At 48.2% G+C, this 17,824-nt stretch overlaps 1 protein-coding gene across 5 annotated transcripts in view; it reads right to left on the reverse strand.

Annotated features, from left to right (window-relative positions):
• Positions 1-17,824, reverse strand: part of PTPN3 (protein tyrosine phosphatase non-receptor type 3) — a 1,694,656-nt gene that overhangs the window by 445,150 nt on the left and 1,231,682 nt on the right. For all 5 annotated transcript variants that reach the window (XM_069219598.1, XM_069219596.1, XM_069219595.1 and 2 more), the window contains one exon: positions 10,062-10,118. In XM_069219598.1, coding sequence (XP_069075699.1) covers positions 10,062-10,118 — 57 coding nt within the window. The remainder of the gene's footprint in view (positions 1-10,061; positions 10,119-17,824) is intronic.

The raw sequence follows: 17,824 nt of genomic DNA on the forward strand, positions 1-17,824 counted from the left end.
GTCACTGGAGTATGGTGCATCTGAACACCACCAGACTGCTTTGAAGCCCCCAGTTTCTGATCTGGCGCAAAACTACACAAAGGAAAGGGGAGTGACCACCTCCCTGACCAGCTCCTCCCCTAGGGAGGTGCACAGAGGTCTGTCAGGTGACCACTTGACGTTGCCATCTTGGAAATAAGATGAGCAGAGGCCCCTAGGAGCATATGACTGGTTAGTCTAGCTGGGTGACCTTCTTGACCCCCTCTGATAGGTGGGGCATTGCAGTTAGTGTCCAACCTCCTCCCTGGGTTACTTAAGGGTCCCCCGAGAGTGGGACCCTAGATTCGTCTGCAAGACTTCAGGAACCATCTCCAAGCCTTTTCTGCTAGATAAGTCTGCAACCTGGACAACTGAAGCACTGCTGTTTTTCGCTGGAACCAGAAGCATGACTACAATCAGTAGAAGGGCTCCTGCTGCAACTCTGATTGTAGTTTCTGCAAAGACTTCTGCAACCCCGTGGCCGTGCATCCTCCAGAGTCACTGGTACTCCGCCTGCACTTAGGAAACAAAAAGGAAGAATCTCCCTTAAAGTGAAGGATGTCACTCCCCTGCATCTGCAGGCACCTCAACGATGATGACTGTCTTGTGGCTCCTGTTGTCCCATGGACTCTCAAAGGCTCTGCAACATAGGTGGTGGTTCTGTGGCTCTCCAGAGATTTGACCTACTAGTTGATTCAGAGACTGCAGAACTCATACAGAAAGGGGTGATTTTTCACACAAATTTATCCCCATGGATTTCTCAGCAACCTCTTCCTAGTGGAGAAAAGGGATGCGGGTCCAATGCGTCATTATAAACCTGCAGGAGTTCAACAAGTGGCTGGTCTTCCACCACTTCATGATGGAAGGGATCCACCTCCTCAGGGACTTATTGCAGGCAAATGACTGGATGGTGTGTCTAAATTTGAAGGACACCAAATGATTCCCATATTACCTCCTTACAGGCATTTCCTACAATTCCTATGGCAATCACAGACCTTCAAATTTAGCTCCTTCCCTTTCAGTCTATCATCTGCTCCATGGGGCTTCACCAAGATCCCGTGATCCCTGGTAGAACATCTGAGAGCCAGAGGGATCAGACTGCTCATCTACCTAGATGATATTCTCCTTATGGATCCGTGTCCAAAAAGATAAGCGATCCATCTCTAGCTGACCACCTATCTTCTGGAGTTCCTTGGTTTTGCAGCCAATGAAAAGAAGTCTTCCTTTTCGCTAACTCAGACCTTACAGTTGCTGGGGTGTGTGGTATATTCTGTCAAGGCCACTCTGAGTCTCCCATCCTGGAAACTCACCTAAATCAAACATGAACTCAGAAGTACCCTGGCCAAACCCATCACCTCCCGCGACAGATTGCTCGCATTATGGGTCTTCTATCATCCATAAAGGCCATCTTTCCAGGCCCCCTTCATTATCCGGCCTTAGAACGCCTCAAGATTTTCAATCTTCAACGAGGTCTTGCGTATTCTCAGTCAGTTCCCCTCTCAAAGGAGGCCAAAGAGGAACTTCAATGGTGGATTTACTATATGGAAGCCTGAAACGGGCATGCCATCTTTGGATCTCAACCAGATCTGGTTACAGAATCAGACACCAGCGGCTCAGATTGGGGAGTTCTTCCCCTCTCCTACTTTCCAGTTTCCTCTCCTACTATTGCCAGGTGGGTCAGATTGGCCATCCAGGAAGCAGGCACTGACACTTCAGTGTTCGGTGCGCATTCTGTAAGAGCTTCCATGACCTCTAAAGCCTTTTCTGTACGAGCAGGCTTACAAAATATTCTTAATGCAGAGGACTGGTCCTCGGATTCTACATTTAAGAGGTTTTAATTAAAACCAATCCAAAACATAGCATCCCTCGTAGTGAAAAAGGTTTGAACCAGACTAATCCTTGCCTCTAGTCCAGACAAAAAATAACAAAAGTTCCTAACTATGGTAATGGAAAGTTTCAATTCTATTAAGGAAACGGAGGTAAGGATTTGGCTATTCACTCTCATTCCTTCCCCTGCGTGAATACCATTAAAGACATACTAGTGTTTGTCCATACCACTACTTTTAGTTTTTACAGAAACTGCAGGAAATAGGTGACAGTACCATTTCTCACATCAAAAAAGATAAGCACATATCCTCAAGTCAGTTCTAATCATAATGATGAATGTATAATGATGATCTAATCTAGGATTTAGAATTTTGCAGGCCCAGAATTCTTTTTTTAACTACATGTTTCATGAAGGTCACTGTAAAACATATTTAATGAAGTTCACTGTAAATGTCAATGAGTACTTATATTTACAATCTTGCGTGTACACAGTTACATGTTATGTTATGTGTATTTCTAAAGCGCACTATCACTCAGAAGGTTATCCTGGTACTGAGCAAGTGTGTGAGCCCAGCCCTGCCTACGGAAGGGTAGTAAATTGAAAAGACATGTCTTCAGCTTTTTGAGTATTTCAAGGAGAGAAGAGGAGGCCCCTACTGTGGAGTGAGGAGCCATTCTACATTTTAGGGGCGATGTGAAGGAACTCCGATCCTCCTGATGTGGTTCTGTATATGCATGGGATATGAGAGAGTAGAAGTCCTATGAAGTAGAGGTGTCTCAGTGGTTGATAGAGTGGGATGCAATGGTTCCAGTTAGGTGGGACCTAAGTTGTTTAGAGCCTTCATTGTGTGTGCATAAGGAGTCTAAATGATCATGTTTCTGTATCAGGAGTCAGTGGAGCTTCCTGTGGTGTGGTGTGATGTGAGTTCTACGTGGGAAGTTGAGGATGAGTCTGGCTGCTGAGTTCTGGAGAGATTTCTAGTCTGTTACTTGGTGATATAGATAGGGTGTTCCTTTAGTCCAACTTACTGGTGATTAAGGTATAAGTGACAGTATTTTCTAATGTTGCTTGGGAGCCATTTCAATATCTTTCAAAGCATCTTCAGGGTCTGGAAGAAGGATGCAGTAATGGCAATTATTTGTGCAGTCATGTTCAGGTTGCTATTGATGATTACTGTGAGATTTCTGGCGTGGGTGCTGGGTATACGTCCAAGTTCAGCTAGCCACCAGTTGGAGTCCCATGGTAAGATGTTCTTACTGAAGATCAATAAGTCAGTCTTGTCGGTCTTAAGCTTGAGACAGTTGGCTGTCACCCAGTTAGCCAAGTTAAGTCATGCAGGAACTACAATTGTTTCTCGTGTTGGGGGTCTTGTCCGAGAGGGAGCATATGAGTTGCATGTTGTTGGTGTAGGAGAGTAAGATATGAGTTTGGCGGACGGTTTTTACCGTCCGCTGAACTTCCGAAGGGGAGGTTGCCGCCACACAGGCTACCTCCCTGCCGGCTCCTTTAAGAGTTTCCTGCTAGGTCAGCAGGCAGAAACCTGAGCTTCTGCCCGCTGGATAGCGGAAAACAGGCTAAAGCTTTGTCTCCGTCTCGGAATCGAGCTGGCGACAATGCTGTAGCCTGCAGGGTGCACCAGCACCATCGCAATGTTCACTGTCTGCAAAGCAGGCCAGGGGAGACCCTGCACCCGTTCTCTGTCTGCATTTTTATGGCAGTGCTACCTCCATGAAACCGCTGGCGGAGAAGTGGGTAGTAATCCCCAGGGCAGTGCTACTTGCAGCACTGCCCTGGTGGATGAAGACCACCACCACCTCCAGAATGCCGGGATTTCCGATCATGGCGGCGATAGTGGTTCCCTGGCGGCCCGACTGCCAGGGTTGTAATGTGGCGCTCAGACCGTCACATTGGCGGCGGTCCATCAAGTGACCACCAGACTCATAATGACCCCCTTTATGTTGTACATGGATGGTCTTGACCAGTGTGATCATGTTTCACTGAAGAGGGTGGGCCTGAGCAATGAACATTGAGGCACTCAGCAAATGAGTTGCGGTTTCTCGAGGAGTAAGGTGCCGGGCTTGCAGTGTACACGTTAAGAAGGAGCAGACGCAGCAGACAGCGGGTCCTTGGATGCAAATATTGTGCAGGTCCTATCTGAGAGGGACTGTATGACTTGCAAGCTGTTAGCATAGGAGAGAAAGTTTATGTGGTATGCGTGGATGATCTTGGCCGGAGGGGTCATGTATGCACTCAAGAGGATGGGGTTGAGCAATGAACCTTGAGACACTCCGCAAATGAGTTTGTGGTCTTTCATGGAGTAAGATGCCAGGCTGACTGCTTGTATTCTATAAGTTAAGAAGGAGCAGATCCAGTAGACAGTTGATCCAGGGATGCCAATCCTGTGCAGACACGTGATGAGGTTGGGGTGTAAGACCACGTCAATTGCTGCAGAGAGGTCCAGAAGCTTGAGGGTTGCCATGTCTCCTCTGTCAAGAATCATGTGGATATTGTCTGTGGTGGGAATGATTGCTGTATCTGTACTGTAGTTGGGCCTGAATCCAGACTGCATGGCATTGAGGAGCTGGTGGCTGCTAAGTTGTTGGTTGATTAGTTCCTCCACAGCCTTAGTTGGGTATGGTAGGAGGAAGATGGGTCTGCATTTGGAAACAATATCTGGGTCAGTGGATGGTGTCTAGAGCAGGGGCATGATGGTGGTATGTTTCTAGGCATCCAGAAATGTGGCTGAATTGACTGAGGAGTTGAAGATGGGTGTTAGTGCTCCGCTGATGAGTAGGAGTCTTATGGTGAAGGTGTGATGTGGGTCAGATGGATCCCTCAAAGTGGATGATCTTCATGGTAGCTGAGATTTCAACTGTGGTGACAGTAGGCCACTCCTGCTGCTAGCTCTGTGGTGGTGCGGGATAGGCATGCTGAAAGTGACAAGGGCATGGTCTGTTCAGGTCAGAGTTGCTGGCTTGTCAACTGTGATGGTCCTCATAGAGAAGAAAATCAGATTCCATAGGTGCCCACCAGTGTGGGTGGGTTTAGTAATGTAATGGGTGAGGCCAAGGTTTGTACGGTTTTCTAAAAGGGCTGTAGAGTTTGGGTCAGTGCGATCTTCTAGTTGAAAGTTATGGTCTCTCATATTGGTACTGGTGCGGACGATGAAGGGTATGAGAGTTTTAAGAAGAGTGAAAAATTAGCTAAAGATAAGATACATCAAGGAAAAAACAGACGTATCTTAGAATCATAATGCAAAAAGAAAACTGTTTTCTACCATAAAATTGGGGAAGGGATGTTAAATGTAATCCAGTTTGGAGATCCTTGTCTATTTGTTTTCCAAAATAAATATCGGTATGCATATATTTTATCGATCTTTGGCATGTAACATATCAGATTTTTTTAATGGTTTAATTATCTTCTATAAGTCTATGGTGCCTTAGTGCACCTAGGCAGATGTTTATTTAGAGCCTGATTTAGATGTTGGCGATAATGGTCCAGCCATAAAGTTTTTCACTGAAAACCCATCTGCAGCTGTGACAGTCAGTCTGCCATAGTTAGATGTTGGCAGTCCCTTAGCGGAAAGCCCACATTGAAACAACTGTCGCCACCAAGAAACACTGCCTGCGTTGACAGCGGGAGAGGGGAAAGTGGATGCCAGCAGGACACGAGACACCCTTACTAGTGTGCAGATTGGGATGTGACTTACACCAAGACAAATATGGCGGTCCAACCTCCAATGATTAGAGGGGTGCTGTGGTGGAGAGGGGGTGGTGCAAACGTTACTTTTTTTCCAGATTCCACTTCTGTTTTCAACTGGGAATGACTGGACAACACCTGCCGTCGCTGCTGTCACCAACCCACAGAGAAAACACCCCCCCCCAAGGGAGGGACACCGCAATGCCAGTGTACATTGGGTGGCCACTGCATTGGAGGTTGGGATCACAGCAGGCACAGTAATGTTTGTTTTTTATCACTGTGACATACATATGTCAGGGAGATAAATGTGTCACACATGGCTGGGGACACACTTGCACAACATGCACATCGCACACATACATAACTTTCATTGTGGTGTCAGTATTCATTGCCAAATTAAAGCTGACACGAAATTGATGGTGCACTGACACTTGTCAATGATGTCCATGTGTGCACATTACAAGGGAACCTGTACTGGTAGATTTATGCCATCTGTTGTGTATGTGAATCAGTGTGTGTGTGTGTGTGTGTTTGTGGATTGGCTGGTTAAGGCTTAGGAAGCTGGAGTGAGTGGTGTGGTTGTTCCCATGTGTGCCCCACTTGCAAGTGAGATCGATGTTGTGTATGTTGTGTTGCCATGTGAAACATTCAGGTGAGTGTTGTTGTGTGGCGGGTGTTGTTGTAATGTGCGTAGGTGTGCTTGTGTGCAATTGTGTTTGTGTAGATGGGTGTGCAGTTGTCTTGGTTGATGTGGTTGTGTCGTGTGTGGGTGCAGTGCCAATGGTGTGTGTATGCTGTGGCATGGAAGTGTGTCAATGTGTGTTTTTAGCATGTTTGGGTTGTGTTGTGTTAGAACTGTAATGGGTTATGGTGTGGTGTGTAGTGGAGGGGGACACATGGCTAAAGGTCAGTGTGTGTGTCACTTACCTCTAATCCATAGCCCCTGCCATTGTACGAAGTCTATAAGGTCCCGCCACCATCTCCCTCCATCAGCAATCCGTTGCCACTTCACTGCTTGCAGAACTTTAACATCTATCTATGGCAGGTGGAACATCATTGACTTCACGGTCTTTTCGGGCCCGCTGCTGATGCAGCTTGGTGCCACCAAGATCTAAATCAAGCCTTTATGTCTCAATGTCAGAAACTGTGGATGAACTTGCTAACACAATCAAGCTTATGAATCTTTCTAGAGCCTCTGGACCAGATTTTACTCTGGCATGCACTTGGGTTTTCCGTGCCCGCTCACCCAGTCGGGTGGGCATCTCCTTCGCCCCAGGCACCTCATGCCCTGCCCCAGTCAGCCCTGCTGCCCTAAGTGAGGAGGCTATTGACCTCCTGAGATCACTGTGTCTGTGCCCCCTCCTTCCAAAGTACACAAATGCAAGCACTCAGACACCCAACAGCAATCCACCTCACAACAGCATCCAGCCCATGCACCTGCACACAAACACAGCAGACAGGCACCTCCTACAACCACTCCCTCTTCCTCCACTCCCAAACCTTCACCCTCTTCAAGCCCCAGCGTCCCTAAAAGGCTTTTCCTCTCCACCCTTGACCTATTCCCTGCCCCTCCCCCTGTCCTTCACTTCGGGCCAGGGTGGGCAGAACCCAGCCCAGCACCTCAGCCATCCAGTCCACGGCCACTGTAGTTTCTGCAGCTAATGCAGGTGTGAGAGGCACCCTTCAGCACAGCCAGTGTGCCTGCACCACCTGCCAACGGCAAGAAGGGGCCACCAGCTAGCAAGGGCAGGAAGTGGACTCCAGCCAGCAAGGGGAAGGAGGCACCACCAGCCAGCAAGGGGAAGGAGGCACCACCACCAAGCAAGGGGAAGGAGGTACCACCAGCCAGCAAGGGGAAGGAGGGAACACCAGCCAGCAAGGGCAGGAAGGGAACACCAGCTGGCAGGAGCAAGGAGGCACCACCACCTGGCAAGGGCAGGAAGGGGACAACAGCTGCCAAGGCCAATGTAAAAGGAGCAGATGCCGCAAGCAGGATGGGTCTGGTGCCTGGGGCTGGAGCAGCATCTGGGCAAACAACACCAGCCATGGCACTTCAGCCGTCTGAGGCTGCAGGGGAATGGCTGGGGTCTCCCCCCACCACTGACAGCACCACCACCTGCACCACCAGCAGCACCACTGCCAGCAGCAGCAGCCCCAGTGGGCAGCCGTCCGAGGCTGCAGGGGAAGGGCTGGAGCCTCCCCAAACAATGACAGCACTGCTGAAAGTACTGCCACCTGCACCGCCAGCAGCACCACTGGCAGCAGCCCTAGTGGGCAGCCGTCCGAGGCTGTAGGGGAAGGGCTGGTGCCTCCCCCCACCACTGACAACACCGCCGCCAGCTCCGCAACTATCATCCACTGAGCAGCCATCACCGCCAGCGAGCAGTGTGTAGTCATGACTACATGGGCTGTAGTGCGTCCTGGCCCCTGCAACACCTGTAGGTGTGACACCCAGGTGAGAGACTGTGACCTTGCACCATCCAGGATCAGCATCACAGGGCACAAGGCCCCATCAAGAACCAGTGGAAGAAGGCATCCACTCACCTCTTCCTTGCCAGCACACTGGGCACAAGGCCCCCTACAGAACTAGTGGAAGAAGGCATCCACTGACCACCTCCTTGCCAGAATGAAGCGCACTGGGCACAAAGTCCCCTCCAGAACCAGTGGAAGAATGCATCAACTGACCCCCTCTTTGCCAGGATGAAGCACACTGGGCACAAGGCCCCCTCCAGAACCAGTGGAAGAAGGCATCCACTCACCCCCTCCTTGCCAGGATGAAGCACACTGGGCACAAAGCCCCCAACAGAACCAGTGGAAGAAGGCATCCTCTCACCCCCTCCTTGCCAGGATGAAGCACACTGGGCACAAAGCCCCTTCCAGAACCAGTGGCAAAGCCATCCACTTGAGAGACTGTGGCCTTGCATTCCCCAGGACCAAGCAGTGGGCAAACCGTCCACTTGAGAGACTGTGGCCTTGCACTCCCCAGGACCAAGCAGTGGGCAAACCACCCACATGAGAAACTGTGGCTTTGCACTCCCCAGGACCAAGCAGTGGGCAAACCACCCACTTGAGAGACTGTGGCTTTGAACTCCCCAGGACCAAGCAGTGGGCAAACCACCCACTTGAGAGACTGTGGCTTTGCACTCCCCAAGACATCGCAGAGGGCATGCAGCCCCCTCCATGAGCAGTGGCATTGTACCATCTTTCGGATGAGGTGCCCCCCCTGAGGTGCCTGTGTATTTTCTACCTGATGCCCCTGCAGTGTTCTCTCCGTATTGAGGCAGGAGTCAAGTGTGGCCTTGGCCTATTTGTTATGGCCATGTGGGCCACAGACATTTTGGAGTGGGCATTGTCCCTCCATTTGTATTTACTGTACATACTGTCTAGTGCTTTAAGGACATATTTATCTAATTTTTTAATATTACACTCACTTTAATCAATTCCTTTTGTCCTTGTGTTATTACTGAGGGTTACAGGGTGTATGTGTGATGTTGTTGCATCTGTTTGTGTGTATGGTGTTGGGGGTGGGGGTGTTGAGTGTGTGTGCCACTCTCTCCCCCCCATTGTGTGCTTGGTGCGCTACTCACGCAGTCGTCTTCGCCGCTGTTCGTGTTCCTAGTGTAGGAGGAGGTAGACCAGCATTGAAAATATGTGCAGTTCTTGGCATCGTGGTACTTCCTTGAGTGTCGAGAGGTATTGTTTCCCTTCTGTGTACAATTTCTGCCGTGCTTTTGATGGCGTTGGTACCGCCCCGTAAAAGGTGGTGGATTGGTGTATCATAATACAGTGGGCGGTACATTGTCTTCCGCCTGGCTGTCAGCGGTTACCGTTGTGGTGCTTGTTGCTACCGCTGTGGCAGTTGATGTGTTAAAGTGGCTCTATGTTTTGGCGGTTTCCGCCGTGGTAAAAATTCCATTCTTCGTACTGCTAGCCTGTTGGCAGTATTACCGCCGATTTATCACCGACCACCAGGGTTGTAATGAGGGCTATAATGTTTTAGAATTTGCCATAGCAAACTTTATTTATTTGCACCGTAAAAAAATATATTTTAGGGCATTGTAATGCATTTCAAGAGTCTGTTCTATGTAATAAATAAGCTTGATTTAAGTCAAATTTCCAAACACTAAAAAAAAATCAAATGTTACACACTTACTTTAAAAAGATCAAATAGTCAAAAATGCTATATCACATTGTTGGAAATCAGGGTACGGAGGGTGCAAGCAGGTATCCCCAATTATTATTTTCATTATCACAGCACTTAGAAAGCCAATCAAAATGTTTGTGTACACTATTATCCTATGACTTAAGATGTCTCTACATATCAAAAAGAAAAGCTAACCAAATTAAATCTAGATATCAAGCAGTCACATCTTAGGTAAGCAGAACATGTTTTGCACAATTTATGAAAACATTTCAAATCAATGTGTCAGTAGGTAATTAAAAGTATCATGTCACTGAGAGAAAGAAACCAAGGGGTTATAACTCCAAATTATTTAATACAGTGCTTTGTACTCACGGGTGATCCTGGTGTAATTCTTGACACCACTAAAGGCAGTTTCTGATCAACGCCACCCTGTGTCAAATAAAACAAACGATTCAAGATTAATATTGAACATCACTTCCATTAAAGCTAGTCTTCTTAAAAATTTACACAAGATAAGGCTGCATTTTTAATCACCGTTTAATTGCCACAATCTCATGTTTTTGTATAGGACTACTGCGGGATGATGTAAACCGGTTTATGCCAATTACATTTTGTGAAACTGTTTTTCAAAACAAATCCTCCAACTATTGATTACTCCCACAGAGCAGGAAGTCTTCAGAGAAATTGAAAGATTTACTCACATTTGGTACTGTATCTCATAAATTCCCAACCGTAGCCATCTTTTTAATACAATCAAAGACAATCACAATCTGGTTTAACAGTTTTCATCAAAATAAAACTAGCAAAAAAACTGATAGCCCAGGCCTATGGTGGGTGTAGAGGTGTGTTTAAGGCAAGTAGCCCAGCAGACAAGTGTATGTTTATACTAACCATCCCCCTGCCTGAAGGTGATAAGGCAGGGGAGTGCACATTATTAATACCGATACAGATGTAGAGTGCCAAGAATCTTATAACTATTTTGCATCTAGCTAAAGAAAATATTATGAAATGTTACCATAATAACAATGTAAGTGGTGGTTCACCAGTCAAAAGGTTATAAGTAATCAAATCTGCCCGAACCTCACTTGGTTGGCCAAAGAGAAGCAGAACATGCAGCACCACCTGTTGATGTTAGGTACTGAACAGGCAGAACTTCCTGCTGCAATTAACCAGTCAGCTGTCATGCTAGAGAAGGCCCACCCAATCTGTTAGCACGTCTCTCTTCACACCACTCAAGAATGTAAGATGCAGGTTGGGGGAAACAAACCTATTTATAGGGAATGGCGCAGTTCTGGATGCAACCGGCCTAAAAAAAGTCAGGGGTCTCATACATTAGTGTCATAAAACGTTGTCCTGCATATATCCTTATAGGGTACCTATATATGTCATGGCCTGAGCCACAAATGGTATGGGACAAGATATGAGCAATGGCTGGAAAAGTGCCTCACATAGGAGTGAGTTTTCAAGCCAAGAGATGAACAACACCAACATTAATGCTAAATTAGAACAAAGTAAAACACTCACACTCAAAGTATACACTCTGAAAATATGACATTTTAAAATGCACACATATGCTTTCTGCACTGAACAAAGGTACTGTCAAAAATGAAAATCATCATCACATGGTGAGCAAAAATTACAAAGAATCTTCACACAAAACCAAATTACTAGAAACTTCTGAACTCCAAGCAGACATAGGGGGTCATTCTGACCACGACCGCGGGAGCACCGCCAACAGGCTGGCGGTGCTCCCATGGGCATTCTGACCGCTGCGGTCAGAAACGGGAAACCAGCGGTGTCCCGCCGGTTTCTCGCTGCCCAAGGGAATCCTCCATGGCGGCGCTGCAGGCAGCGCCACCCTGGGGATTCCGACCCCCTTACCGCCAGCCTGGCTCTGGCGGTTTTGACCGCCAGAACCTGGCTGGCGGGAACGGGTGTCGTGGGGCCCCTGGGGGCCCCTGCAGTGCCCATGCCAATGGCATGGGCACTGCAGGGGCCCCTTAACAGGGCCCCACCAAGATTTTCAGTGTCTGCCAAGCAGACACTGAAAATCGCGACGGGTGCAACTGCACCCGTCGCACCCCTTCCACTCCGCCGGCTCCATTCGGAGCCAGCATCCTCATGGAAGGGGGTTTCCCGCTGGGCTGGCGGGCGGCCTTCTGGCGGTCGCCTGCCCAGCGGGAAACTCAGAATGACCGCCGCGGTCTTTCGACCGCGGTACGGTCTTTCGACCGCGGTACGGTCTTCTGGCGGTTCCCGCCAGGCGGGCGGCTTCCGCCGCCCGCGGAGGTCGGAATGACCCCCATAATGTAAAAAAATAAGCCAAACAAGCGCATCTTTACAAATCAATCTGCAGAAGTTGGATTACATGGAATATTAAATTTGTAAACATGCTGTATGAGGCACCATATGAAACACAAGGTACTATACACCTCCATGAAGACTCAAAGTAGCCACTACATACCTATATGGATTCACAAGCAAAACACTAAACACTTAAATGAAGCCCAGCAAGAGACATGCACACCCTTCAACAATAGTGAGCTCTACATGGTATTTAATGTTCGTAAAGATAGTATGTAGCTCGAGGCTTGTCCAAGATGGCAGAAATTGCAGACGTGAAAATTGCAGCTCCGCCACAGACTGCTCATAAACTACAAATATCCTGGGCATCCCGAGTGAGAGATGCTGAATACAATCTTCAATGTCCCCCCCCAGCATGTATTAAATATAACTGAAGCCGTGCATCTCAGCTAACGGCTGACCGGAAGACTAACGCGCCTCATGGTACCAACCTTACAGTAGAGCAGAGCGGGCAACACGAACAAGAGGCTGCAGCCTGGGCTTCTTGTCTGGTGAGCACTGAGTACCTACTGTGACAGCGGTGACGGCTCGGATCCCGGACCCAGGAGGTGAGTGGTGCAGTGTGGGAGCTGCTTGCAGATGCTGTCTCCAACTGGGATCCCTGCTGCCAATGTGTGGCCCGCGAGTCATGGTGTGGCAGCATTCCCAATGAAGCCAGATAGAGGCACTTGGTGATCTGAAGTTGGTACCTCCCCATTGACTGCAGGAATCAGCCGGCTGGAGCAGATGTGCAAGGCCTATTGAAGAGGTGAGAAAAGGCTGGGCCGACTACGCTAACTCAAGAGCTAACAAACACACTCCCCATAATAGGAGGCCTAGTTCAGGCTCAAGCTGCAGGTGACCCTCTCAGCCCAACTCATTCAATACAGCCCGAGGGGGGGCTCTCAAATACATCCTTTGCCACAAATGTGAGCTCCTAAACAATAATATGTAGATATCTAACGACAACAAACTCTATCCCTTTGGCCCTTGCCAGGCTACTGTGCTGCAGTACAAATCAGTACTGGCCTGCTCCAAGCTCCTGTTGCTGCTCTAATCTCCCAAGCAGCCCACAAATCATTGCCTATACTAGTGCTCAAATTCAAAGAGACTTTGACAGCCACGTCCAGCTGCTTTCCTGAGCAAATAGCTGGTAGAGGGGGATAGCACGCAAAGTGGAAATCAATAAGTTGCCTACTGGTCCCAGCTCTATTGTGGACTATATTACAAAATGGCGACGTGTGACTGCTATCGTGCTCCCGCCTTCTACGATCCATGATGGGTCTGTGACACAGGAAAGAATCCTTACTGAACTGCTTCAATACACTAATTCCATTGAAACCAGATACACCACTACTCAACTTCTCATAAGCTGAGGCGACATGGGCAAACTGGCAAAGAAAAGAGACCCAGTAACTGAGCGCCCCGCAACAGTGAAGAGAGCAGAACTCAAATGCCTGGGAAACCACACAATGAGACAATAGGCCCACACTACAAGATATGCTTCTGTCAATTACTGTGACAAGAGAAGCTCTAGAGACCAATATCAACACCTTAGGAGCTGAATTTGGAATATTAAAGGATGACCATCACTGACTGGCAGAACAAGTCACAATTACGGAACGAACGATCTCAGAAATTCCAATGAGAGACTATTAACCATGGAAATAAAGTACACATCCTTGAACGAAACACAGAAGATGCTGAAAAGCGTCTAGAAGAAATTATATACATATAGTAGGGCTCCCTGAGAAGACTGAGAGTCAAGACATGGTGTCCTTTCCAGAGAAATGGCTTAAAGCTGAACTGACGCGAATTGACCTTTCCCCTTTCTATGCCCAAGACAGAGCAAACAGAGTCCCGCTTATCTGCCTCGACCTAGGGACCCTCCTCATCTAGTGATGGAAAATCTATTGTATTATAGAGACAGAGATACTATAGTGGCTCAAGCTCACAAAAAAGAGATATCTTGGTAGAAAACAGAAGTCATGATTTTATCCTGACTATACTAGGGAAGTGCAAAGAGAGAGAAGTTCCCTCATTGCTGTAAAACATCAACTCTGACAAATGGGGCTTATGCTATGCTCTTTTCAGCTCACCTCTGAGTGGCAACACAAGATGATACCCACTTTTTTACCACCCCATGAAAGGTGTGGACATGAATCAAGTTTAGAGAGAACGCCGCAGAGCAACGGAAGACCAATGACCAAAACCAAAACGTCAGTGCAGAAGAGCCAACAACACAAAAAGTGGCTACCCCCCTCAGTGGCAGAAGCCCAGAGAGTTCAACGGCAGGTGATAGAAGATATAGTCGCCATACGAGTGGAAGAACCCGCCCTGTCTCTATCGGAGATGCAGTGGTATTGGAGGACAATGGTGGCTCTCAGCAACCACATCTCGACTGAGCACTCTGAATCAGACCCCCAACTACCAACGGTTACACCCAGGTCGGCAGATGATTTCATTTAAGAGCAGAGTTCCAAAACCCATTACTTGCTACAAATCACATACAACATATATCACATGAGATGCTGAAATGTAACCCACCTCAGATCTACTCTATGGCAGTACTAACATTTACCTATCTACCTTCAGAAGTTATTAAAGCTTATACTTCAACCCACTATATGATGCATGACTGGTGGGGGGACCAGTCTCTTTCCTTAGTGGGCTAAAATGGCAATTTTTCCCGCTCAATTTGGAATTGCAGTGGGCTTTCCCATTTTTATGTTGATATTTATGATGGTTTGGGCGGGGAAGATGTGCTTACCGGTCCTGGGGTTGGGAAGTTGGGTAGTTCACATGTTTTATGTTGTAATGCACTTTGTTTATTGCAAATAGGGATATCACTCACTTCAGTACCAAAAGACTGCCCATTTCTGCTATTTTATTTCCATGGCACATGTCTACGATTATCTAACACATACATTAGATGACTACTCCGACACGTTATGAACTAACTTCTTGGAATATCAGAATAAGACCACAGCACTCTACTATAAGCACAAGAGTATTGTTAAATGCTCCTAAGTCATAAGGATTTTAAACCAGTCCTTTAAGAAAACAGATTCTTCTTTGTGCAAACTTGTAATTTATGCATGTCCGCAATAGTCATTCATATCTTATTCATTCATTGACAGCCAACACCTGTGTCATCACTAATGTGACTTTTTCACGTGAATAAACGAAGAACAATATGCTTTTTTTAAGGAACCAGTTCAAAACCCTTATGACTTGGGAGCATGTAACGATACTCTGGCACTCATTATGACATTGGCGGTAAATCCCACTTACCGCCACACTGACTGCCGCCAACATACCGCCGCAGTGAACATCTGTTCACCATATTATGACACACACACACACCAATCCGTCACTATTCAGCCACATACACAAATCCGCCACACCAAAGGTCAGTGATAAATTGGCCGAATCCAAACCCACACCGTTGCGCCAACAGAACAACGCCCATCACATTATGACCCACGAATCACCAGGGCGGACATTCAATGGCGGTAAACCATTGGCGGTACATACCGCTACACTCAAAATACACACTCATACATACAAAACATCACCACATTGGAAAATTAAAACTACACATACCTGACACACATACACACACCACACCCACACCACTATAAAACCCACACCCACATTACCCACAACCTTTACGACTATAAACCATTGCCACCAGACAAACACCACAACCACAGACAAGACCAGAGCCACACACCACCATCACCTATACACCACCCACGTACCCCACATCACACACCCCAACACATCACCCTACACAACACCCATGGCACCACAAAGACACCCCCGATTCTCAGAGGAGGAGCGAAGAGTCATGGTGGAGCCAAAGCTATTTGGAGCACAGGTGTAGCAGATATCCATTGCTAGGAAGATGGAGCTATGGCGGAGGATCGTGGACAGGGTCACCGCCATGGGACAGCACCACAGAACAAGGGATGACATCAGGAAGAGGTGGAACGACCTACGGGGGAAGGTACGTTCCATTGCAGCAAGACACTAACTCGCTGTACAGAGGACTGGTGGTGGATCCCCACCTCCTCCCCCACAACTAACAACATGGGAGGTGAAAGTCTTGCCAATCATGGGCCTGGCTGGAGTAGCAGGAGGACTGGACTCTAGTAAGTCAACTCTCAATTACTATCACCCCCCTACCTACGTGCCATCACATACCCCCACACCCTCACCCTCACTCCCATCACTCCAACACTTCCCACACACCCCACCATCACATCTCACTCATCCCAATGCCATGCAAATGCATGGACACCACTCACAGACCTGCATGGACACCTATCACTAAAGCATGCACACTAGAGAGAATCAGCTAACCCACCGTATACCAACTTACACAAGTGAAAGCTGCCAGGGCAAAGACAACCAAATAGGGCAAGCCACTGATGCACAATATGTCACACACAGAAACAATAACACTGTATTTACATCCCCACGGGTACCCCAGCCAATGTCATCTGTGAAAAGGTGCCAGCACTATCCAGTCCCCTCACGGAAAAGGCCCACAGTGATGACAGCAACTCTGTTCCCCTGGATCTGAATGACCAACCTGGCCCATCAGGGACCTCTGGACAGTCGGTTATCCAGGCAGTCACACACCACCACAGAGCCTCCCCCTCAGGAAACACTACCACAGCACCCACCCAGCGTACCCATACCTTTGTCCCCAGGATACGTCAGTCAGCAGTGTGTCCACCACTACAGGGACCCCAGGGCACACCTCATACCCAAGACAATCATAGACCTGGGGTCAGTGGCAGTGGGCACACGGTTCAGGCGACAGAGGCACAGGACAACAGGGACACTGGGAGGACTGCTGTGCGCCATGGGGAGGACAGGCCCAAGGAATCGACTCTCCAGGAGACACTCAACAAGATCCTGGGAGCATACTAACATTCCCAGGATACGCTGGGCCAGATCCTGGCCAACGTGCAGGAGAACAGGCAGCTGCAGGAGGGACAGTAGCAGGGGACCAGGGAGGACTTGCAGGCCATTAACACGACCCTGGTCTCCATAGCAGGGGTGCTGGCAGACATGGCCAACATTATGAGGGAGGCACTCTTACAACAGCGGGCCCCTGCCACTAGCCAAACATCTGAACTGCCTTCCACCTCCACCTCCGCTGCCGCTAGCGGACAGGAGGCCCAGCCACAGGACCAACAGGCCACCAGCACCCCTCCCCCTGCAGAAGGAGAACCACCCTGCAAACGTTCCCTGCGATCGAGGCAGAATAAAAGAGACCCCCGCCAGGAAATGAGACTCTCCTGATTGTCACCCTCGTGTCCCTCACAGTCACCCTATCTCCCTTGAACTGCCTTTGCTCCCCTTCCTATGTCCCATTGGACAATGCACCTGTGCTACAAATAGACTGGAACAATACCCTGGACTTTCCCCCATCATCACCCAATCCCAATGCACTTGCCACTCTCCTTCTTAGCACTTCAATAAATAAATACCCTTGGAATAAATACAAGTATGGAGTATGTCAAATGTTTTATGTATGTATTCGTTTAACCAGGTTCAAACATTGCAATTCAACTGTACAGTAATGTTCACATAGGAAAGACCTGTAGTTGGCAGCGGTGATCACACCAGGAGCAGTAGTGGGCCACCATCTGCAAAATGAGTTGCCAAAGGGTACAGTGAGTGGGCAAAGAAGTGGTAAATAACAGCATGCCAGTGACAAAGATAAACCAAAAACTGACAATGAAATGTGAAGTAACACTGTCTTATTTGTGTGT

Source organism: Pleurodeles waltl, chromosome 2_2 (genome assembly GCF_031143425.1).
Source record: "Pleurodeles waltl isolate 20211129_DDA chromosome 2_2, aPleWal1.hap1.20221129, whole genome shotgun sequence".
Lineage (NCBI taxonomy): Eukaryota > Metazoa > Chordata > Amphibia > Caudata > Salamandridae > Pleurodeles > Pleurodeles waltl.